General features: G+C 40.1%; 1 protein-coding gene across 1 annotated transcript in view; it reads right to left on the reverse strand.

The window, feature by feature from the left end:
- Positions 1–7,055: 7,055 nt before the first annotated feature.
- MYO3B (myosin IIIB) overlaps positions 7,056–26,352 on the reverse strand; it is a 380,991-nt gene continuing 361,694 nt past the window's right edge. The window contains exons 33-35 of the mRNA XM_069540813.1: positions 9,310–9,416; positions 8,889–8,935; positions 7,056–7,194 (exon numbers count right to left, since the gene is read on the reverse strand). Coding sequence (XP_069396914.1) covers positions 7,056–7,194; positions 8,889–8,935; positions 9,310–9,416 — 293 coding nt within the window. The remainder of the gene's footprint in view (positions 7,195–8,888; positions 8,936–9,309; positions 9,417–26,352) is intronic.

Genomic DNA, 26,352 nt, shown 5'->3' on the forward strand with positions numbered 1-26,352 from the left:
GATGGACACTTAGGTTGCTTCCATGTCCTGCCTATTGTAAATAGAGCTGCGGTGAACATTTTGGTACATGACTCTTTTTGAATTATGGTTTTCTCAGGGTATATGCCCAGTAGTGGGATTGCTGGGTCGGATGGTTGTTCTATTTTTAGTTTTCTGAGGAACCTCCATACTGCTCTCCATAGTGGCTGTATCAATTTACATTCCCACCAACAGTGCAAGAGGGTTCCCTTTTCTCCACACCTTCTCCAGCATTTACTGTTTGTAGATTTTTTGATAATGGCCATTCTGACTTGTGTGAGGTGATACCTCATTGTAGTTTTGATTTCCATTTCTCTAATTATTAGTGATGTTGAGCATCCTTTCATGAGTTTGTTGGCAATCTGTATATCTTCTTTGGAGAAAAGTCTATTTAGGTCTTCTGCCCATTTTTGGATTGGGTTGTTTGCTTTTTTGATATTTAGCTGCATGAGCTGCATGTATATTTTGGAGATTAATCCTTTCTCAGTTGCTTCATTTGCAAATATTTCCTCCTATTCTGAGGGTTGTCTTTTCGTCTTGTTTATGGTTTCCTTTGCTGTGCAAAAGCTTTTAAGCTTCATGAGTTCCCATTTGTTTATTTTTGGTTTTATTTCCATTTCTCTAGGAGGTGCGTCAAAAAGGATCTTGCTGTGATTTATGTCACAGAGTGTTCTGCCTATGTTTTCCTCTAAGAGTTTTATAGTGTCTGGCCTTACATTTAGGTCTTTAATCCACTTGGAGTTTATTTTCGTGTATGGTGTTAGGGAGTGTTCTAATTTCATTCTTTTACATGTAGTTGTTCAGTTTTCCCAGCAACACTTATTGAAGAGGCTGTCTTTTCTCCATTGTGTATTCTTGCCTCCTTTATCAAAGATAAGATGACCATATGTGCGTGGGTTTATCTCTGGGCTTTCTATCCTGATCTATATTTCTGTTTTTGTGCCAGTACCATACTGTCTTCATTACTGTAGCTTTGCAGTATAGTCTGAAGTCTGGGCGCCTGATTCCTCCAGCTCCGTTTTTCTTTCTTGAGATTGCTTTGGCTATTCAGAGTCTTTCATGTCTCCATACAAATTTTAAGATTTTTGTTCTGGTTCTGTAAAACATGCCACTGGTAATTTGCTAGGTATTGCACTGAATCTGTAGATTGCTTTGGGTAGTATAGTCATTTTCACAATATTGATTCTTCCAATCCAAGAACATGGTATATCTCTCCATCTGTTTGTATCATCCTTAATTTCTGTCTTCAGTGTCTTACAGTTTTCTACATAGAGGTCTTTTGTCCCCTTATGTAGGTTTATTCTTAGGTATTTTATTCTTTTTGTTGTAGTGGTAAATGGGAGTGTTTCTTTAATTTCTCTTCCAGATTTTTCATCATTAGTGTATAGGAATGCAAGAAATTTCTATGCATTAATTTTGTATCCTGCTACTTTACCAAATTCATTGATTAGCTCTAGTAGTTTTCTTGTAGCATCTTTAGGATTCTCTATGTATGATATCATGTCATCTGCAAACAGTGACAGTTTTACTCCTTTTCTGATTTGGATTCCTTTTATTTCTTTTTCTTCTCTGATTGCTGTGGCTAAAACTTCCAAAACTGTTGAATAAAAGTGGTGAGAGTGGCAACCTTGTCTTGTTCCTGATCTTAGAGGAAATGGTTTCAGTTTTTCACCATTGAGAAGGATGTTGGCTGTGGGTTTGTCATATATGGCCTTTATCATTTTGAGGTAAGTTCTCTCTCTGCCCACTTTCTGGAGGGTTTTTATCATAAATGGGTGTTGAATTTTGTAGAAAGCTTTTTCTGCATCTATTGAGATGATCATATGGTTTTTCTCCTTCAGTCTGTTAATATGGTTTATCATATTGATTGATTTGCATATATTGAAGAATCCTTGCATCCCTGGGATAAACCCCACTTGATCATGGTGTATGGTCCTTTTAATGTGCTGTTGGATTCTGTTTGCTAGTATTTTGTTGAGGATTTTTGCATCTATGTTCATCAGTGATATTGGCCTGTAGTTTTCTTTCTTTGTGACATCTTTGTCTGGTTTTGGTATCAGGGTGATGGTGGCCTTGTAGAATGAGTTTGGGAGTGTTTCTCCCTCTGCTATATTTTGGGAGAGTTTGAGAAGGATAGGTGTTAGCTCTTCTCTAAATGTTTGATAGAATTCGCCTGTGAAGCCATCTGCTCCTGGGCTTTTGTTTGTTGGAAGATTTTTAATCACAGTTTCAATTTCAGTGCTTGTGATTGCTCTGTTTGTATTTTCTATTTATTCCTGGTTCAGTCTTGGAAGGTTGTGCTTTTCTAAGAATTTGTCCATTTCTTTCAGGTTGTCCATTTTATTGGTATAGAGTTACTTGTAGTAATCTCTCATGATCCTTTGTATTTCTGCAGTGTCAGTTGTTACTTCTCCTTTTTCATTTCTAATTCTATTGATTTGAGTCTTCTCCCTTTTTTTCTTGATGAGTCTGGCTAATGGTTTATCAATTTTGTTTATCTTCTCAAAGAACCAGCTTTTAGTTTTATTGATCTTTGCTATCGTTTCCTTCATTTCTTTTTCATTTATTTCTGATCTGATCTTTATAATTTCTTTCCTTCTGCTAACTTTGGGGGTTTTTTTTGTTTGTTTTTCTTTCTCTAATTGCTTTAGGTGTAAGGTTAGGTTTTTCATTTGAGATGTTTCTTGTTTCTTGAGGTAGGATTGTATTGCTATAAACTTCCCTCTTAGAACTGTTTTTGCTGCATCCCATATGTTTTGGGTCGTTGTGTTTTCATTGTCATTTGCTTCTAGGAATTTTTTTATTTCCTTTTTGATTTCTTCAGTGATCTCTTGGTTATTTAGTAGTGTATTGTTTAGCCTCCATGTGTTTGTATTTTTTACAGATCTTTTCCTGTAATTGATATCTAGTCTCATAGCATTGTGGTAGTAAAAGATACTTGATATGATTTCTATTTTCTTAAATTTGCCAAGGCTTGATTTGTGACCCAAGATATGATCTATCCTGGAGAATGTTCCATAAGCACTTGAGAAGAAAGTGTAATCTGCTACTTCTGGATGGAATGTCCTATAAATATCAATTAAGTCCATCTTGTTTAATGTATCATTTAAAGCTTATGTTTCCTTATTTATTTTCATTTTGGGTGATCTGTCTATTGGTGAAAGTGGGGTGTTAACGTCCCCTACTACTATTGTGTTACTGTCGATTTCCTGTTTTATGACTGTTAGCATTTGCCTTATGTATTGTGGTGCTCCTATGTTGGGTGCATAAATATTTACAATTGTTACATCTTTTTCTTGGATTGTCCCCTTGATCATTATGTAGTGTCCTTCTTTGTCTCTTTTAATAGTCTTTATTTTAAAATCTGTTTTGTCTGATATGAGAATTACTACTCCAGCTTTCTTTTGATATCCATTTACATGGAATATATTTTTCCATCTCCTCACTTTCAGTCTGTATGTGTCCCTAGTTCTGAAGTGGGTCTCTTGTAGACAGCATATATATGAGTTTTGTTTTTGTATCTATTCAGCCAGTATATGTCTTTTGGTTGGAGCATTTAATCCATTTACATTTAAGGTAGTTATCGAATGTATGTTCCTATTACCATTTTCTAAATTGTTTTGGATTTGTTATTGTAGGTCTTTTCTTTCTCTTGTGTTTCCTGCCTAGAGAAGTTCCTTTAGCATTTGTTGTAGAGCTGGTCTGGTGGTAGTGAATTCTCTTAGCTTTTGCTTGTCTGTAAAGGTTTTAATTTCTCTGTTGAATCTTAATGAGATCCTTGCTGGGTAAAGTAATCTTGGTTGTAGTTTTCTCCCTTTCATCACGTTAAATATGTCCTGCCACTCCCTTCTGGCTTGCAGAGTTTCTGCTGACAGATCAGCTGTTAACCTTATGGGGATTCCCTTGTATGTTAATTGCTGCTTTTCCCTTGCTGCTTTTAATATTGTTTCTTTGTATTTAATTTTTGATAGTTTGATTAATATCTGTCTTGGTGTGTTTCTCCTTGGATTTATCCTGTGTGGGACTCTGTGCTTTCTGGACTTGATTGACTATTTTCTTACCCATATTAGGGAAGTTTTCAACTATAATCTCTTCAAATATCTTCTCAGTCCCTTTTTTTTTCTCTTCTTCTTCTGGGACCCCTATATTTCAAATGTTGGTGTGTATTTTGTTGTCCCAGAGGTCTCTGAGATTGTCCTCAATTCTTTTCATTCTTTTCTTTATTCTGCTCTGCAGTAGTTATTTCCACTATTTTATCTTCCAGGTCACTTATCTGTTCTTCTGCCTCAGTTATTCTGCTATTGATTCCTTCTAGAGATTTTTAATTTCATTTATTGTGTTTTTCATCACTGTTTGTTTGCTCTTTAGGTCTTCTAGGTCCTTGTTAAACGTTTCTTGTATTTTGTCTATTCTATTTCCAAGATTTTGATCATCTTTATTGTCATTACTCTGAATTCTTTTTCAGGTAGATTGCCTATTTCCTCTTCATTTGTTTGGTCTGGTGGGTTTTTACCTTGCTCCTTCAACTGCTGTGTATTTCTCTGTCTTCTCATTTTGCTTAACTTACTGTGTTTGCGGTCCACTTTTCGCAGGTTGCAGGTTCGTAGTTTCCATTGTTTTTGGTGTTTGCTCCCAGTGGGTAAAGTTGGTTTAGTGGGTTGTGTAGGCTTCCTGATGGAGGGGACTGGTGCCTGTGTTCTGGTGGATGATGGTGGATCTTGTATTTCTGGTGGGCAGGATTGTGTCTGGTGGTGTGTTTTGGGGTGTCTGTGAACTTATTATGATTTTATGCAGCCTCTCTGCTAATGGGTGGGGTTGTGTTCCTGTCTTGCTAGTTGTTTGGCATAGGGTGTCTAACACTGTAGCTTGCTGGTCGTTGAGTGGAGGTGGGTCTTCGCATTGAGATGGAAATCCCTGGAAGAGCTTTCGCTGTTTGATATTATATGGAGCTGAGAGGTCTCTGGTGGACCAATGTCCTGAACTGGGCTCTCCCACCTCAGAGGCTCAGGCCTGACATCGGGCTAGAACACCAAGACCATGTCAGCCACTCGGCTCAGAAGAAAAGGGAGAAAAAATAAAAGAAAGAAAGAAAGAGAAAAAATAAATAAATAAAGTTATTAAAATAGAAAAAAATTATTAAAAACAAAAACATTATAAAGTAATTTAAAAAAAGAGAGAAAGATCAACCAAACCAAAAAACAAATCCACCAATGATAACAAGTGCTAAAAACTATACAAAGAAAAAAAAAAAGGACATTCAGAACCCTAGGACAAATGGCAAAAGAAAAGCTATACAGACAAAATCACACAAAGAAGCATACACATACACACTCACAAAAAGAGAAAAAAGAAAAAAATATATATGTATATTTAAAAAAAAGGAAGAGAGCAACCAAATCAATAAACAAATCTACCAATGATAATAAGCTCTAAATACTAAACAAAGATAAACATAAAACCAAAACAAACTAGATGCAGAAAGCAAGCCCCAAGTCTACAGTTGCTCCCAAAGTCCACCTCCTCAATTTTGTGATGATTCTTTGTCTATTCAGGTGTTCCACAGATGCAGGGTACATCAAGTTGACTGTGGAGATTTAATCCACTGCTCCTGAGGCTGCTGGGAGAGATTTCCCTTTCTCTGCTTTGTTTGCACAGCTCCTGGGGTTCAGCTTTGGATTTGGCCCTGCCTCTGCATGTAGGTCACCTGAGGGTGCCTTCTGGGAAGTCTGAGGTCTTCTGCCAGCGTTCAGTATGTGTTCTGTAGGAGTTGTTCCACATGTAGATATAGTTTTGATGTATTTGTGGGGAGGAATTGATCTCCATGTCTTACTCCTCTGCCATCTTGAAGGCGCCCCGCAAGAAGGATGTTAAGAACATCTTTTCTAGAGAAAGGGTCTTGTTAGGTTTTCATATCACACAGCAATCTCTCACATATTGTTGTGCACAGAGTAGTTACTCAAAACACTTGTTGTATTGAATCACACTGAGTAATATAATATATGGTAAAACATCATTACAATAGGACTAGGCCAAACTTCATTGAAAAATCAGAGCTTATGGTGTAAGAAAAGTGATTAATAGTCTATCACATATAATTGAAAGTAACTTTCCTGTCAGATATGTTGTATAACTAAGTCTCTCCACTCACTCAAGGGTGGGCATTTACTGGATGTCCTCTCTGTGCAAGGCACCGTGCTAGGCTCTGTGCACAGAAAGGTGGACGAGACAAAATGCTTCCCTTGCAGCCACTCACAGCCTCATGGAGACAGCCAACCAGAGAATGGACAGTTACAAAACGATGTGACATGGACTCTGACAGGTCCAGATTTTCTTTCCATCTCTTTCCTTTCTTTTTACTGCCAAGTTGATGGGGGTGTCTTGGTAAGGTAGAATAAAGAGGCAAAGGCTTTATCAGGATAATAATTAGCAAGAGAGGGGTTCATTTGTCTTAAAGGAAGAACCTGAAAGATTCAGGCTCCCCTGAGCATGAAAAATTATCCTGGCCTCAGAGACCTTGAGTGTACTCCTCAAGGATGGGGGCACTCAGCAATGGAGCCCTGACCCTGGGGAGAGGCAGGATGGGGTAGAAAAGACCAGCAAAGGGGAAGGGGATGCAGTGTAGACGTGAGGAGGAAAGGGACTCCTGGATTTCCACAGGGGCGGATTCTGCATGGAATGACATGGTGGGAAAAATAAAGAAATACCATCAGTGTCCACACGTGAGACTGATACCCTCTTAGATGTTGGGGGCATGAATGATGGTTATTGCTGTAGTGGAGGTGTGCTCAGTGTCCCACAGGGACCCATGGGATGAGGAAAGGAGAGGTTGCCTAGGTCAGGCTACACAGCAGATGTGGGGAGGGTGACAGAGGTAGGAGAAAATGGTTTGAAATCTGAAAATTGTTCAGTAAGGCTCCAGAACAGACCACATGTCCATAGAAGCTGACCCCATTGCACGACTTTCTTATTAAATGACAATCAGTCAATTACCATGATTGTTCTTACCCTCAACAGACTTGGGGGGCAGGAAGTACAACTCAGTGCTGAGCAGAAGATGCTCCCTTTGAGGATGAAGAAAAAAAGAGAGGGTGGGCTGAGCTGTCTTCCTCGGGGATAGAGCCCACAGGTGTCAGAGATTTGTAATAGTCATCTTCCCCATCAAGCACTTTGATTTTTCTGCAACAAAGGAAAGAGTTTCAGCAGAAAAAGAAAACAAGTGCAGCAGTCATCAATGGGGCAGCTTAAGTTGTGTGAGTACTTGGAACAGGGTTGGGCCCCAACACTGAGTCGGGGGGGCAGCTTACGGTAGCTCAGGGTCCCCCAGCCCGGAGAACTGGTGTCTGATCCACAAAGCCTTTCACATCTAGGTCACACACTAATAATGGGCCCAATTTAGTGGTATCTGGAAATTGTAATCATATTGCAACTTAAATTATGTGAATTAACTTGTCTGGTTCCCTCTAGATGAGAAAGTTCCCTTCCTGATCTTTATTTCTCAGACTAGTACCAATTACCTACCTCACTCCTATTCTTTTTTTTTCTTTTACATCTGTACCTTTTTTTTTTTAACATCTTTATTGGAGTATAATTGCTTTACAATGGTATGTTAGTTTCTGCTTTATAACAAAGTGAATCAGTTATACATATACATACGTCCCCATATCTCTTCCCTCTTGCGTCTCCCTCCCTCCCACCCTCTCTATCCTACCCCTCTAGGTGGTCACAAAGCACCAAGCTGATCTCCCTGTGCTATGTGGCTGCTTCCCACTAGCTATCTATTTTACGTTTGGTAGTGTATATATGTCCATGTCATTCTCTTTGTCCCAGCTTACCATTCGCCCTCCCTGTATCCTCAAGTCCATTCTCTAGTAGGTCTGCATCTTTACTCCCATCTTGCCCCTAGGCTCTTCATGAACATTTTTTTTTTTTTTAGATTCCATATATATGTGTTAGCATACGGTATTTGTTTTTCTCTTTCTGATTTACTTCACTCTGTATGACAGACTCTAGGTCCATCCACCTCACTACAAATAACTCAATTTCATTTCTTTTTATGGCTGAGTAATATTCCATTGTGTATATGTGCCACATCTTCTTTATCCATTCATCTGTTGATGGACACTTAGGTTGCTTCCATGTCCTGGCTATTGTAAATAGAGCTGCAGTGAACATTGGGGTACATGACTCTTTTTGAATTATGGTTTTCTCAGGGTATATGCCCAGTAGTGGGATTGCTGGGTTGTACGGTAGTTCTATTTTTAGCTTTTTAAGGAACCTCCATACTGTTCTCTATAGTGTCTGCATCAATTTACATTCCCACCAACAGTGCAAGAGGGTTGCCTTTTCTCCACACCCTCTCCAGGACTTATTGTTTGTAGATTTTTTGATGATGGCCATTCTGACTGGTCTCACTCCTATTCTTAATCGAGATGCTAACAAGCAAATCAGCCACAAACTCTGCAGTGTCCCTGGCTAACCATTGGGGGAGATTATCCTTTGTGTACCTTTAAGGCCCACAGGTAGGGGAACGTGGGGAAGCGGCCTATTTGCACTGCATGGAGTGCTCTGATTTGTGGGAGAGTTTTATACAGCCTGATACACGTCTCAAATTATGAGGACAGTACAATTTCCTGGGATAATTATGAAAAATAACACTTGCCTTTTGGTGGCAATTTCAGTCTTTTCAGACAGAATAGATTCAACTTTTGTATACTTGCTACTGTGAAAAGTAGTTTCCAGTGTCAATAATAGTGGTGATATCCCCACTGCATATTTTTAGAAGCCTCTCTGGAAAGTTTTGCATTTTCTATAATATCACAAAGGACCCCTTCTGTTTACAGTTGCTTAGAACTAAGAAGACAGATATTTACCCAAGTTTTCTTGGCTTCCTCTTGCTCCCTTGATATTCTAGAGCTCCCTGTGGAGAGGGCCAAGAACACACAGTCAAAGGAAAGCAGCAAGTCGTTAATTTTTAATTCAAAGTGATTTTGTGTTGAATGCAAGCAGATGCTGATAATATCAGAAGTCACAGCATAATTTTTTTGATCAAAGGGCTCAAGTGAGCCTGATGAAGCATGCATCTTGCTCGTCTTTGATAAACCACATCAATTATTCACCGTGAAGGCAGACATCCTGACATGAAAGCAACAGATAAAGGGCCTAAGCACATGTTCAAGAGGAGAGTATAAGAGAGTGGGGGCGGGGCTGGAGGGGCTGGAACAGGTATTAATAACAGAATTATTAACTGGAAACAAAGCCAGTGAAACAGCTTTATGGCCACTTTGAACTCACATTTAACTGGTTATAGTACATGGTGTCCTCAGGACTACTCAACATTTTGGGCTGCTGACATCTTCGGTGAGGTGTTCGCTGCTTCTGTGCAAGACCGTTTTCTGAATCTGCAACAGGATAGCACAACTTTACTGTAAAGCATCTGAGGTTTTGGAAAAACTGAGTGTAAAATCGCTCATCACATAAATGCACATAGCAGAAACTCTGTCCTGTTTTAACGGGCACGTTAGAGCTTTGCTAATATTAGGAGAAATATCATGCTAAACACACACACACACAAACACACATAGATTGCTAAGTGTAAACAAGGGCAGCTGTCGAGGACTTTGCCTACATCTTTCTTATCTGAGTCAGCAGTCAAGAGTGAAGGAAAGAAAATTGGTTTGTCCATGCTGGTGAAGTAGAGGTTGGTGGTCAGCCTTTGTAGAGTAGAGAATGCCCTCTTGGTGAGATAACTCAGTTAAGGCAATGAAGGCAATCTGGGGCAGTTTGCACCACATCCTACAGTGAGAGTTCAAAGACATCTGGAGCACACACACTCTTGGGTAGATGAGAAGCAAACCTTTTGGTGGGATACATTTTGGGGGGATACATTTTGGAGGGCAAATGGCTTGAGCTAGTATTTTCTGAAATGCTTTGAACAATACCACTGATCCATGCAGTCTCTGGAGGTAGTGTAAAGGAGAAGGGGAAAGGATGATTGCACGATTTCAGGCAGCAGCCTCTCTGTGTTAGTCCTGATTTTGGAACCCTGGACCAAGAGTGTACTAGAAATTAAGAAACCACAGGTCCAACAAAGTCATGATTTATTTCCCTTCCAAGCAGATGATTTTCATGAAATCTGCTGTCCTTTTGGCACTATATCTGAATCAGGATTCAGCAGTTCTAACTTCTTGCCAACACACAGAAGCGTGCGCGCGTGCGCGTGCCTGCATGCACGCAAACACAGCCACCATAAAATATTGCTCATGAATGTCATGGTTTGGAGAAGACATATCACTTTCTTGGACCAAGGGTATACCATAAACTAATTATTTATAAAAAAGAGTTGGAGCTTTGTATTTGGAATCATAGCTTGATTTCATTAGAGATTCCTACTATACAAGGAAATTCTAGGGGAATTTTCTAAGTGAAGAATGACTCAGCAAGGACCACAATGAAGAGTGAATTATCAATTTCCTAAGTATGAAGTTTTGCGTCTTTTTTTTTTTGAATTGGAACATATCTATGTTTGAACAAGACTATTAGAACCATACAGGACTTTAGGAACCATCCATTCTAAATACCCATTTTTTCACAAAAGGAAAAAATGAATGACACACCCCAGTTCAAGTGGCAGAGCGGGGACCCAACCTTAGATCTCTTACCTCCTGTTCTGGCAGTTAAAAAAAAAAAACTACAGCATATTGTCTTTCTTAATAAAAAAATTGTTTTAAAAAGTCAAATTTAGGGCTTCCCTGGTGGTGCAGTGGTTGAGAGTCTGCCTGCCCATGCAGGGGACACGGGTTCGTGCCCCGGTCCGGGAAGATCCCACATGCCGCGGAGCGGCTGGGCCCGTGAGCCACGGCCGCTGAGCCTGCGCGTCCGGAGCCTGTGCTCCGCAACGGGAGAGGCCACAACAGTGAGAGGCCCGCGTACGGCCAAAAAAAAAAAAAAAAAAAAAGTCAAATTTAAGTAAAAGTAAGCTCCATGAAAAAATATTAATTAGCATAGCCATATGATGGTGCTTGCAGAAGGTTCCAATAACCTTAACAGACATCCCTGTCCACATCTTCAGGAACTGTGCAGAGAACAGGATTCAAGCCTCTTGTACTGGCGTCATCCTCAGAGTACAAGGAATCCAGAATTGATAAGGGTACTTTCTGATAGTTCCAACATACCTACCTCCATACGCTTTATGAAGTTCATATTCTGTAATATGGTAGAACATAAGGTTGTGAGGTTCTTTTGTTATCTCCTCTGATTCATAGACTAATGAACAGAAACATCTAGAGTTAAGGTTGCCGGTGTGAGCATGCACTGGAGATCTGACATCTACTCCCTCTTAGACTTTCTACTATTACAGGAATTCCAAACTTGACAACTCAAAAGACTGATCTTAAATAGTTTTGGGGTTCAGCTGACGTTCAGCCCCATTCAGTCGGACTTTATGTAAAGTTTACAATTGATCAGAAGCTTTTATTTTATATTCTTAACTGGGAATGCTTACTATAAGACGTGGTTCTCAACTTTTGCTCTTGATGAACTTGCTGTTTCATAGGTGGGTGTTCTTTTCCTGATTCTTAGAAAGAATTCAGTTATTGGATTGAATTTTACCTATTTTAACATTTCCCATAAATTAAGACAAACTGTTGGTATCTGGTGGTATCTATACCATACTAGAATCTAATGTAAGCTGGTGTCTGATTTAGCATCAAATTTTTTTTTTTTTTTTTTTTTTTTTGCGTTACGCGGGCCTCTCACTGTTGTGGCCTCTCCCGTCGCGGAGCACAGGCTCCGGACGCGCAGGCTCAGCGGCCATGGCTCACGGGCCCAGCCGCTCCGGGGCATGTGGGATCTTCTCGGACCGGGACATGAACCCGCGTCCCCTGCATCGGCAGGCGGACTCTCAACCACTGCGCCACCAGGGAAGCCCTAGCATCAAATTTTAATTTTCATTATTTTAACTTTAATATCTCCATATTTCATGATGTTTTGCAAGAAGTGCCACAACTTCCAGGTGCTTTGCCATTGGAACAAATCTGAGTATGACTGATATATGATCGATCACAAGCAGCCAAATAAATAATTGGGAAATGAATCATTATTCAATTACTGCTGTTGGAACAACTGGATAGCAATATGCAAAAAATGTAACTTAAATATACACCTTATAAAACTTATTCTATATGTAAAGAACTTTGCTCAGTATTGTAGGGAAAACAACAAGGAAAAAGACAAGGTCCCTGCCTTCAGTCTAATAGAGGACCTTGAGTCTTAAGAGGTTAAGTGACTTGCCTAAGGCCATAGCTATTGCTGTTGGACTCAAATTAATTTTTTTTTAATTCTAAATCTTTTACTTTTCTCAATATACTTCTTGATTCTCACCAGCCACAATAAATTCCAGATGAGCTATATAGTTAAACATTTTAAACATTCCCATAAAAACTTTAGAAGGAAATGAAATAGACTATATATCTTAAATGTGGAAGAAGATATTAGGGACAAGGATGGGTTCAATTATATTAAAGTGAAGTATTCTATATGATGGACAGTAACAAAACCTTAAGATGAAAGAAAGTGCAACAAAAGATAAAAACAAATTTAAAAATATAGACACAGAAGTCTATTATCCATAATGTGGAAAGGCTGAGGCAAGAGAAAGATGGAGAAATATTTATACATGTTGAAATGCAATTATGATATGAGATATTGAAAAACATTCAGCCACCTTGACAAATAGCTTCAATTAAAGCAATTACTACTGTCTTTCTATTAATTAGGATAAATCAAAAAGTAAAAAGACAGTGTGAGAGAGGCCCCAGGTGCACAGATGAGTCCATAGGCTCCACTTCTCCTGAAGTTACCTGACAATAGATAACAAAAGCTAAGCAACTTGTTCCAAGGAACATGTCCCAACAAAGTAAACCAAAAGAGAAAAAAATACCACTTGTATGAAGATGGATATAATACTTTAACAGAAAAAAGCTAGAAACATGATAAATATTTGATAATTGGGGACAAGTTAACTCTGAGATATAAATATGATGTCATACCATAAAGGCACCAATGAGGATAAATATGAGTATGATACTGATAGATGAAAATTCAAAGTTCAGAAAAAGAAGCAAATACAAAATAGCATATGGCACACTGATTAAATCTAAATATGTGTGCACTTTGAGAAGTTTGTCATGATTTTTTTCCCTTAAAGATTTAAAAATAAAAAATGAGGCATGTTGGACAAAAATTATGATTTCTTTCAATATATAAAGAAACTATAGGTAAGAAAGGCTAAATCTGTACGTGGCAGAGTGGAAGCTTAACCTCTGTCTTCTGGCTCTTGAGCCAGTTTGCTCATAGGAGATACAAAACAATAGGGTTACCTGGCACTTTCCTAGTTCATTTGACTAGTTTATGTAGATAAGCTGGGCAGTTCAAGTTTGAAGATATACATTAGAATATGAGTTATTACTTTGAAGACAATGATGTTCATATTCTGTAAGTAGCCAACTTCCATCTCACATAAATATTTGTTAAGCCAGGCCAAATTCTCCAGTTTGTAATACTCTGGGTGCTACCTACCTGTTGTGCTTTATAAAAGTATATCATATCATGGATACCAGTTTGAGCTTAACATAGGTTCTCTTTCCTTTCAGGAACCCCTGTACATTTCTTTTCCCCCTGCACTTTTTGATTTCATAGTTGAGACCTTGAATACACCCTTCTCTTCTGAGTTGTCACAGAGCTCTATAATAAACTGGAGAGAAATCTGTCAGAAAATGGAAGAAATATGGAGAGAGTTTCAAGAGCACCAGGAAATGCATACTCCTTATTCCCTAATTCCAGATCACTGTGTGGCGGCACAACTGGCCAAGTCCTTGGTGAGAGACAAATGGCTGAATTTAGTTGATAGCTTTGTTCCGTAACTTTAAACAACTGGTTTGGAAATTTAATATTTCAATTTTCTTTATTGAACATGCAGGTATATCCAAACTAGAGTTGCCAGATCAAATACAGGGTACCCAGTTAAATTTGAATTTCAGATAAACAACCAATACCTTCTGAGTGTAAGTATATATTCAGAACATACTTATATTAAAAAGTGATTGGTTGTTTATCTGAAATTCAGATCTAGCCAGGTGTACTTTTTTCCCCCTAAATCTGGCAACCCTAATTCAAACACAATTTTAGTTACAAATGAGGCTTTTTGTTCTCTCTCAGGGTCTCAGAGATGAAGAAGGAAATGACTTCCTTTACTCTATTTGACTTGCTGAGTTACAGCTATTTTGGCCACAAAGGCTCTTGCCTAACATTGTCCCCTAACACTTAGTTTCACTTTCCATCACCCATTACAGATGTGCCAGTTCTGGTAAATTTCCTAGCTGGGCTTGCAGCAGGGGAAGGACAACCACAGGGACGGCAGGATGGCACATGCAGCCCAAATATTCCCCGTCCTGGGTGGGACAGTATGGATTCCAGGTCCCTGAGGAGTGGACAGGCAGTGAGCAGGGTTCTTGGGAGGGGGCATACTGGGAGAGCCATAGTCTTTGCACCGTCCTTGAGGGCCTCTGCAGACAGGGATACTTTCTGAGCAGTATGACTGCTGATCTGATTGCCATTTTGTGGATGAGGCATTCCCAGCGTCACTTGCCAAGTAAAGCATCCCCCTGAGCCCTTGAGGCAAACACAGTGTTCAGCGTTCCAGATTTACAGATGGCAAATCCTGTACAGAGTTACGAGATACACCCTACTTAGGGTCATTTTCTTCACACTACAGTAGATGTTCAGCTTTTTAAAATACCAGTGCTCTGATCAGGACCTTGATAGATCGATCGATCTATCTATCTATCTCATATACATATACATCTACATATATATATATATAAACACATATTTTATCTCCTTAGGTGGTTCTAATGTGCAGCCATGGCTGAGAGACAAGGTACTAGACCATCTTAAATCTTCCCTTCCCAATAACAACCACACTGGCAGAAAGTCTGCAATAATCTGCACTACCTTAAAAATGCAGTCTCTGGAAAATTATGGAATTATGAAATCTATGGAATTAGGGTTGCCAGATTTAGGGAAAAAAAAAAGGACACTGAGCTAGATTTGAATTTCAGATAAACAACCAGTGTGTTGTAAAGCATTTGCTCCTGATCTGCTGAGGCATGGGCTATGTCAGGGATGCTCAGAGCCTTGACAGGGAGTAGAAGGGGAGAAATTATGTCTGGTAGTTCAGAGATAATTCAATTTTAAGTTATGACATGGAGGATGATAACCTCTGTGGTTAGGCTCCTTGCTTTTATATCTAAGGGGTCTGAAGCCCAGGGAGCTTGGGGCCCTCTGCTGGTCTCCCCTCAGGGCCTAAGCCTTGGACTCAGGTCTTTTGATTCAAACCTCAAGGCCCAGGCCATGGCCTCTATGACAATGCTTTTTCTTTAAATGAGACGTTCTTATAAGTTTTCACCTTACCACATCTAACTTCGGGAGGGACGAAGGAATTCAGTAGGCTTTTGTAAAACACACACACACAACCAGAAAGAGAGATTTTCTCCTGGGGTGCATGTAATTCAGATCTTCCTTTCTAAGATGAAAGGAAAGCTACAAATTTTCCCAGTTGCCATGTTATGTCATGAACAATCTTCTTCAAAATTGCAAAATTGCTACAAAGAAAATATCCCTGAGTTAAATTAGTGCCTGTGGAAGATGGTGGAGTTATAAATTTTCTATATGGAATTCTCCCCTTATTAGTTAGGGAAGTGGTAATAACTTCTGCTAAAACGATTTCACAGCTCAGGTCCTGGCACACACTCAACAAACAATGAATGAATGAACGAATGAATGGTTACTATTCATCATTCTTGTTAAGGTCTGTTGTATCTCTGTGGTCCACTCTTTATTTCTGTCAATTAGAATATTATTGCCAAGGACTTTCTTATCCTGGGACATCTCTGGGGAACCTTAGTCTACCAAGGAGGGCGATGAAATTGGCCTTTTAAAAACAAGGTTCATTAAGTATTTTTTTCTTAATATCCTTTCAATATTTTTTCTAGGAATATGTATTCACTTTTTTAGCCAGAAAAACCAAAATCAAAACTTAATCATTCATCTAATTTGTTACTACTTTTCCCCACACTTAACAATAAAGTCATAAATGTTTTCCCATGATTTAATCTACTTTAAAAATAGTATTATACTTCTAGAGTTACATTTTTTAAAGTAATGAATGAACATGATGTTCAAATAAGTTAAGCAGTGAAAAAAAAAAAACCCAATCCCATTCCCATAATAGTAGCAAATGATGGAACAAGTTTCTTATCTGTCTTCCAGTTTAGTCTAAATGGCATCATTTCTAATAGTTGCATGCTATTTCATTTTATGAATGAACCGTGATTAACTTATACAGTTTCCTGTTTTGGGCATGGAAGTTGTTTCCAATGTTTTTCTCTAATAAGCAATGCTGTGAGGAACATACTTGCAGTTTGATCTTTGATAATTCACATTATTTTCTTAGGATAAATCCCTAGAAGGAGAATTACTGGCCGAAGACTATACATATTTTAAAAACTTAAAATTTTATTTCCAATTGCCTTCTAGGAAGTGTGGGTAGCAAAATATACTTCTACCACCTGTACCCGACATTACCTGTTTTTGAAGGCCTTCACCAGCAAGGGTCAGCATCTTTAAGAAAAGGCCTGACAATTCAATAGGTGAAAAAATGGCACGTCATTTGTTCTGATTTGCATTTCATTGATTACTTGAGAGGGTAAGTGCCCTTCCTTTCCCCCTTCCCATGTTATTAGCCATTTGTGTTTCAGGATTCCTCTTGAGTTGGAAGCAGCAGCAAAGTTCAAAGGTCCCGGCTGGACCTAAAAAGGATGGAACTAGTTGCCTGTCTGGTGTGAAAGGATGAGAGGTCCCATTGGCTAGTAGGTGTAGAGATGCCCATTTTTCAAAATTACCATGTTGTGGGAAAGTATTTCTCAAACTTCTGCATTCATCTGCCACTTCAGTATTTTTTGCTATATTCGAGACACCTGTACTATTCTTTATTTAATATTTTAAAATCAGCCAATTTCTTTTTCTCTTAAATACATTTCTTTAAAAATGAAACTACTACTGTAAAGGGAAAACACGTGTCATTTGCCATAAATAGAAGTAAACCGTAAAGTAAATACAGTAAGAACAAAACAATATTCTCACAGCTGATCTAGGTTCTGTTTCCCACAGAACATTCTGGGCTTCTTAAAGGTTTGTTAAAAAGACAGGTGAGTAAATGTGAGAGGAACGTAAGACATACTAACATCACTATGACTTTCTCCTTAACCTGAAGAATTTAAACTGAGGACTGTAAAAGGAGTAACTTTCTTCTACACAATTCAGTGTTATTTAAGGTCACATCCACACACCATGTAAAATCAACTTGCAGACCACCAGAGGTCCATGTCCCACACTTTGAGAAACATGAATGTTACAGAAGAAAAAAGAAGTCAGAAAAACCTGACTATGAATCCCATCTCTAGCACTTGTTAGAAGTCTGAACTCACTGATGATGATCACGCAAGTAAGGTTGTAGTGAGAATGACAGATAATGTATGGAAAGAGAAAGCATGGCACCCGAGGCAGAGCAGGTGCGCCTAAGGGGTTGTCGTGATTCTTGTTATATGAGAGTGATTCTCCGTCCTGGTTGTACATTAGTATCACCTGAAGGCCTTTTGAAAAACACTGACGCCTCAGCCTTATCCCTGGAGATCCTAATTCAGTTGGTTAGGGTTAGGTCTCTGGCATTTTTATTGTTTAAAAAATGACCCTCCCGGGCTTCCCTGGTGGCACAGTGTTGGGAGTCCGCCTGCTGATGCAGGGGATACGGGTTCGTGCCCCGGTCTGGGAGGATCCCACATGCCGCGGAGCGGCTGGGCCCGTGAGCCATGGCCGCTGAGCCTGCGTGTCCGGAGCCTGTGCTCCGCAACGGGAGACGCCACAACAGTGAGAGGTCCGCGTACCGCAAAAAAAACAAAAAAACCCTCCCCCTTTCAGATGATTTTAATTTGTAGCCAGGGTTGGAAAAACCAGATATTAACTCTTTCCTAAGAGCTTAGGTTGATTTTGCAGATTAGCTAGCTGCATCTTGAAAAGTTGGCCTAGGGTCTGAGAGGTTTTGAGATGGCAGAAGGAATTCTGGGAAGGGGAAGCATCTCCATTAGAGCTCCCGGCATCGTCAAGCATTTTCTTTGCACTGGAAGCTGCATCAAATGGCTTGAGCCCAAAGCAGACATTAATTTCCCTGGACACTGGGAAAATCATTTCTCTTATTCCAAGAGAACAGTTTTGCTGATCATGGAAACATGTCTGGTTTCCAGAGGTACGATGCTGCTCAGTGCTCTTCTCGAGGGTTCAGTATGAATGCATGACAAAGCTGAAAAGCCTTTTGGACCTAGTAAGACTCCTTTTAAAGCAAAACATAAAACTCAGGTGTCAGGAGATTTGAAACTAGACAAAAATGTTTAAAATGTGCAAGCTTAGAATCAGTTATACAGATTCTAATGGGTTGCTGTTGGTTTTCTTTTTGTTTTACTTTGCATAGTGGTCAGATTGTTTGTATCATGTCCCATCTCTCTGCTTTTAGGAGTTTTCTAACTGCTTATTTTGATGTCTCACAATATTCCTTTCCAGCCAGGTGTCTTCATGTGGGATGACTGACTTCCTCTGTACCCTCCCTGACAATGGCTCTTCTCTAACTTTGGTCCTGTGGGGGGGGGGGGGCAGGAATTAAGGCCAAAATGGCCACCCAAACTGTGCCCAGTGGGAAAACGGCATTAATTCAGCTTTTTCAAAAATGTCAACATAAAAAAAAAAAATCTAAGACCTGTATCTGATGCTTAGTGGACCCACGGCGCCAGGCAGCAGGCTGGGAGATATCATTTCTGGAGCTCCTAATGAGATGCAAATCACCTAGTGAACTCCTCGGGAGCTGGGAAACAATGTCCTAGGTAAAAGCAGATAAAAATGGAACAGAAGAATGTCTTTGAAGATTGGAACGACATTTTGAATGCTTGTATGGGACACCAGATAGTGCTGGTTTTTACTATACTAATTGTGAATGGGTCTTTGATTCCTCGTGGCAGGGGATTCCGGGGTGTTCATCCCCAGCTCTGCCTGGCTCTCTAAATTGGGTACCTGGTTCCGGTACCTGCTGTTAGCGTGAAAAGGGCCGGTCAGCTGTAGTGACACCAGCACTGGACTTGGGGTCAGAAGGCCTGGGCGTAGTTCAAGTTCTGGAACTTACTGGTATGTGACCTTGGGTGAATTGCTTAGCCCCCTGGGCTGCCATGTTTTATCTGTGAAACAGGGGGTTGGACTGATATAGTGATTTTTTCAAGAGGGTGGTGATGTGGGACATTACAGCTGTTCTTGCCTGGAGATTCTGAGCTGTTCTCCTAGGAGTCATGCTCCTTCCCAATGTGTGAGCAACTGTGTGCAGTGAAAAATGTACGTGATGGAGGTTTGTTGCATGAAACCAGTGTGAAAGCAGGTAAAGGGTGAGAACCATTAGTTGAGAGGCTCTTTAAGGTCCCTGCCAACTTTAAGATGCTGTGGCTACAGATTTCCTGCTGCTTGGCCTCTTAGTACCTCATCTGCAAAATGGACATAAATGCCGTTGACCTTACTGGCTTGTTGGAATTTAAAGATGACCAAACAAAATGCATTCAGGGCTTCAGGGAGGAAAATTCTCCATAACTATACCAGAACTTTATTCTAACGCAATTCACTCATTTAAAAAGCAATGATGCACCAGGTGGCCTTATCCGAACCCCTTTCTGGATCATTTGGTCACTGATGGACTAAAAGACCACATTTTAACCAGTTACTTAGTCTTTCCCCAGCTGTGAGCAAAAACTGCAATGTACCGGTTAATATCGTACAGCTGTACAAACACCCACCAAGGTTCATAAATTCTAAAATATTTTTACAGGTAGAGAGAGCAGTTGTTAGTATGGATGAGTTGGTTCGGGGCGATTATACACACAAATGACTGGCAGGTGTGCGCGCACCTGTGGGCAACAGTAGAGAATGTGAATAACAGACGAAATGAAATCACAGGTATGACTTTTGTTTGCATTAAACTAATGAGATGCAAAAGTGAGATCAATGCAGTATTCGTGGTGAAAAAGTAGATCACTCTGGTGCTTTCAGTTTTAATCTCCAAAAAACCAGTAAAATAGGAAGTGTCTGGGGGAAACAAAGTTAAATAGAAAATAATTACATTTGGGTTATTTTCCTATCTTGTGCTTCATGTTGGAAAAAAATTCCTTAGTTCACTGTAAATTAAATCTGGTTCAACTATCCAGTAAACATTTAAAGATTTATAAAAATAGTGAGACACAAAGCTCCCAGTTCTCTGCTCAGATCAAGAGTTTAGACTTTGGTTCTTTAGGGTCATATCGAATTATTTAATTTCTTTGCCTTGTTTTCTTACAATTTGATATGAGATTAATGAAAACCCTTTATGAAACCATACACAGAATAATGACCTCTCAAGCTCTCCACTTCCCTCTGTTCTCATTGAAGGTTATTTTGTCATGAGTAGGTCCGGAGAGATCTGAGTTTGAGTTTCTCCACTGGACTCAAGATCTTTCAACAAATTAATGTCATCAGCTTTCTTCCCTTTTAAATCCCCCTTCTCTCAGTCACCTGACCAGTATGTTGCAAAAAATACATTCCAGCATGTTGCAAAAAAACAAGACAAGGGCTTCCCTGGTGGCGCAGTGGTTGAGAGTCCGCCTGCCGATGCAGGGGACACGGGTTCGTGCCCCAGTCCGGGAAGATCCCACATGCCGCGGAGCGGCTGGGCCCGTGAGCCATGGCCATTGAGCCTGCGCGTCCGGAGCCTGTGCTCCGCAACGGGAGAGGCCACAACAGTGAGAAGCCCACATACCGCAAAAAACAAACAAACAAAAAAAACAAGCCAAGCTTAACCAAAGTAAATAAAGCTATTATCCGCATACCTGAAATGGGTATCTCCTGTGTTATACAGTGATTTAGGCCGAGACAAGGAAATTATCACCTTCACTCAGGTTTCTTTGTAGTGACTTTGTATACTGACACATACGATCTGCTCTGATCACGAAGTTCGACCAGACTAAAAGACAGTTCCAGTGCAATTTAATTTTAAGTTTCCAAACTAACATATTTCAGGGGATTCATATCAGTAGTCCTCAACTCTTGAACCCTACAGGAAATGCTCTTTCAGTGTTTGCTGGCTTAGTCAAATGAAATTTTAACAATCTGAAGCCTGGTAGCATTTATCTGACAACAGAGTGAAAATCATGTTAACAGGAGCTCTCCACTGGAGCAACCTTGGACATGCGTGATGGCGCCGGGAAACGTGCCACCAGCTCTGGAAGGGCGGGAGTTCCTGGATGGCTTGGCACCTTCCCACTTCCAGCTCTCACTGCCTCTCACCCTGCGTGAGATGGGGACCCAGCAGGGAGGGGTTAAATGGGTTGAGGAGCCAGTCCAGCTGGGGGTCATTAGCAATCAAGGAGCAGCATTAAAAGGCAGCAGGAGACTAAGGGTCTCTGACAGGCTTGGCTCTGTGCACCATCTGGAAGGACAGAGGCTGTCAAAGCTGGATTTTTTTAAAAAAGGACTTCATGGAGACCCCTTTCTTGGAGATACAAACATGAACAGTGATGTCGTTTTCCAAGTGGGTCCTTCCTTTTTGAGAGTAGGTCCAGGTAGCCACATTTCCAGGTCAATCCCTGGCCATAATGGATCAGTCATTGGCACCTGAGGTGGGACCAGCCCAAGAAACTCTGACTAATGGTTTGCTAGTGGCTAGTGATCAGAATACCCATGCTGGATAATGAGGTACCAGCAATTGTGAAGCCTGAAGTGTGGGGCAGAGTTCATAGCAAATAACACATTTAACTGTAGTCTGTGCATTATAATCCAATCTGTGATGAAAAAGAGAAAACCTGACAGCTTTACTTAGGATATGCACAAGTTGATCATTCAAGCTGTAATTTTCGACACAATAAAAATTTAAAAACAAGTCATGGCTCACTTCCTAAGGTCATTCTAAGGCAACCTGTACAAAGAGGTGGCAGATACAGGCAGTCACAGATGTCACAATTGCATCTACCTGGTCACTGACTCAGTTCACATTATTCATTAAGTTGCTTTTCTTTTTCTTTTTAGACTTTTGGGTCCCCCTCCCCCTTCACCTTATCTATAAATAAGAAAGAAAAAATGTTTAAAATTACAGAATTTTATTTCTTTTGGTCATAGATTGTAGGCTTATAGAATAAAGAAGCCTCATAACATGATCTTTAAGATATATTACAATACTAATTTAGAACAAGCTGCTAATCTCTTTGTAAGAATCATTAATATTATAGTTGAATTTGCAGAGGAATTTGCGTTCCAGCTCATTATTGTACGATTCTAACACGGGTCTTTGGTATACCTTTAAGTTCTGATAACAAAGCAGCCAGTGCAAGGAAGAGGACTCAGGGTTGTATTTGTTTTTTACATGGTGGATGTACTCTTCTGGTATTGTTAAGAATGAATAGTAGCTAGAATTATCCTCATGGAGCTTTTGGCAAGTTTACAGATGCCTGGGAAAGGGAAAAAGTGAAAAGGAAGATCTAAGACACTGTGGTCTCTCAGATTCAGGGTCACCAGAGTGGAGTGGAGGGTCAGGTGACATTGCCTGCTGACCCAGGCAATAAACATCATTTGGAAAAGAAATCAAGGTGGTTAGCAGACCAGTAGAAACACAAGATTCTGTGAGTTGGGATTTGGATAATTTTTAGTAAACTTTGGACAAATTTACATCCATTAGTGGCTAGCCTGTCAGAAATCGTGGTGTTTTTATTTTATTTTATTTTATTTTGGGTTTGCGGGCCTCTCACTGTTGTGGCCTCTCCCGTTGCGGAGCACAGGCTCCGGACGCGCAGGCTCAGCGGCCATGGCTCACGGGCCTAGCTGCTCCGCGGCATGTGGGATCCTCCCGGACCAGGGCATGAACCCGTGTCCCCTGCATCGGCAGGCAGACTCTCAACCACTGCGCCACCAGGGAAGCCCAGAAATCGTGTTTTAATTAAAGGTCCAGTCACACAGAACAGAGCTTGTTTAAAAAGAGACATGCAAATACCCAGAGATAGAACATTGTGGATATAATGCATGGAGGAATCCTATCCTTAAAGTTCTGTATTTGGACTGGGCATATACCCTAAGAAAACCATAATTCAAAAAGAGTCATGTACCACAATGTTCACTGCAGCTCTATTTACAATAGCCAGGACGTGGAAGCAACCTAAGTGTCCATTGACAGATGAATGGATAAAGAAGATGTGGCACATATATATAATGGAATATTACTCAGCCATAAAAAGAAACGAAATTGAGTTATTTGTAGTGAGGTGGATGGACCTAGAGACTGTCATACAGAGTGAAGTAAGTCAGAAAGAGAAAAACAAATACCATATGCTAACACATATATATGGAATCTAAAAAAAAAAAAAAAAGGTTCTGAAGAACCTAGGGGCAGGACAGGAGTAAAGACGTAGACATAGAGAATGGACTTGAGGACACGGGGAGGGGAAAAGGTAAGCTGGGATGAAGTGAGAGAGTGGCATGGACATATATACACTACCAAATGTAAAACAGCTACTAGGAAGCAGTCACATAGCACAGGGAGATCAGCTCAGTGCTTTGTGACCACCTAGAGGGCTGGGATAGGGAGGGTGGGAGGGAGATGCAAGAGGGAGGAGATATGGGGCTGTATGTATACATCTAGCTGATTCACTTTGTTATAAAGCAGAAACTAACACACCATTGTAAAGCAATTATACTTCAATAAAGATTATTTATTTAAAAATAAATAAATAATTTATTATTTATTTAAAAATAAATAAATAATTAAAAAAAAGAGAGGGCCAGGAAAGGAGGCTATAAAAATGTAAAAAAAAATAATAATAATGATAAAATAAAAATCTGTGATGCAAGAAAAAGAAAGTTCTGTAGTTCGGCTCATGCCGATTTTGACAGTTCTCATGGGAAGTTTTCTTAGGTAGGTGTGACTATCTATGTGAACATGACTTTTAAATAATGGAAACTGAGTACTGATTAGGGTTATGGGTTCCTGGGAATGGATATGAGAAGTTTCTTTTAAATAAATTGTTTGGTAAAAATATCCAACCTTGATGCAAACTTGCTGCCAATCTTATACTAAAACTTCACAAAAGATTTGTCTACTGATTACTACTGTTGTCTCTTTAGTGTGCCATTTTTTATTTATTTTATTGAATGCAACAGCAGAAGGCGTTTTGAGCTCTTATGCCTGTCCTCTCCCATCTCCAGGAATGGACTTCTCAGAGAGGAAATATTGAACTACTCCTGATTTCATTTCCAATCTGTAGAGTTCCCTTAGGCTCCACTGTGCCTGACGCTCCCATTTTGTGCAAATGGTGAAGTTTTGTTGCAATAAACATTATTCCAGGAGCTAGTTGTTGGACATTCCATTTTGTCAAATGACTCTGGCCCTTGCTATTTAAATGGATAAAGCAAAAAACCATAATCATTTAAGACATATGACTTGTTGATAGAATCTTTATTTAAACAAGTTTCCCCAATCATGGGTTAAATGTCCTGCTTCTAAGTGATGTTATGTAAGTTATTTTGAGGCACAGTGTTTTAGGTCAGCCAAATCTCTACTCCATGAGGATCTAGGTGATGCCTCATCTAATTGCCAACAGAGCTGACCTGCTAATTCTATCCATTCCAGAACATGGTTTGTTTGCAGTGCTGATGAATTTGCTATGCTGTTAGCTGGGGTTGATCTGTGAATCCTACATGAAGGTTAGTAAAGTCAAACTATGCTTATCCTGCCTCCCAAGCAGTAAAATAGACTCAGTGAATCTTTCTGACCTTCCAGATCTACAACTACTTGCTCCAGAGATTTTAGTCTCTCTTCTGTGATAGCATAGCTTTGAAGAGTATATTTCCGTCTTGTACTGAGAATTATATATACTAGGTTCGCAATATATAAATTGCTCAATAATCAGAACTGGCATTTCACATCAAAATATGCAATTCAGATTCTATCTACTACCCAAATGCAAAATCCTCAAGAGGGCTGAGTTATGAAATTATTCAAACAGAGAAGTATTTTAAAAGTTCTCAACTGATAAAAAGTACTATACCCTGTTTCTTTCTCCTGGGTATGACTTAGTAATAGTAAGTATTAGGATATTTAATACAAATATGTTCCACGAACTAGAATAATACTTAAACACGTATAGGGAAATAAAAAGAAAGTGACTTTGAGAGAGCTACTATAGATGTAAAAGGAACATCCATAGGTGCCTCAATTCTGCTATTCAAGACCCACAGGGAGTTTTTGTTCAGAACTTGATAGAAAACTACCGACAACCTGATGGAGGGGAGTCAATTTTGTCAACAGAGCTTAGACTTGTTGTGTAATCACAGAGATCTCTGCCTTGGCCTCCCCTTCTGAAAATAAGCTACATTCAGCAACTGAGCATGATGAATATGATGGGAATAAAAGTTTCCAGGTGGATACTGGTTGTTTTGCCCTAATATCTCCTCCCCTCTGCTTTGGTAAAAGAGCTTCCTCTTTCCCGTGGGGAACACCTTCCAGGAATGTGGATGTGGCTGCCCTCCCCTCCTCTGCCTCTCCCCCAGACCAGGCTGAACACGCCGCCCAGGCCTGGCTGGTAGAGTCCCCCCTTTCTCACCCATGGTGACTAGTTCAGGGGTGGACACACAAGCCACAGGGCTAGAGTTCCTCTAGGAGATCTGAGTGTGGACACTGGAGGAGAGAGAGCCCTTTGTCCTTTGGGATCTCAAGTTCTACGTAGTGGATACTGGCTCAGGGCTGGCAGTGGCCATTTTACCAACATTGAAAGTGGCAGCCCAAAAGGGGTAAGCAGTACTGAGAGAGAGAGGGAGAGACAGGGGCCTAATGACATTGTCTAAATCCTAACAAAGTGCATTATGGCCTAAGCTAGTATGAGATGGATTTCTGGTTCTTGGGTCTAAATGAATTCTTGCATTGTCCTTACAGACGAGTAACTTACATAGTTATTGCCCTCCCTGCTAATCACCAGCATTGAGACTCCACACCTACACCCGGCATGGAGCCCACCAGGGTCCACTGTCAGCAACGCCTAAGTTTCTCAGATGGGTGTAGTCCATCACAGATTAGGTCATTAGGTCCTTCTGAGCCACTAAAAAGTTAATACATGGAGGTTCCTAAAAAATATCATGCTTGTTATTGAGCTGCAGCTCAATAACAAAAGAACAAACAAC

Source organism: Delphinus delphis, chromosome 7 (assembly GCF_949987515.2).
Source record: "Delphinus delphis chromosome 7, mDelDel1.2, whole genome shotgun sequence".
NCBI classification, from domain to species: Eukaryota; Metazoa; Chordata; class Mammalia; order Artiodactyla; family Delphinidae; genus Delphinus; species Delphinus delphis.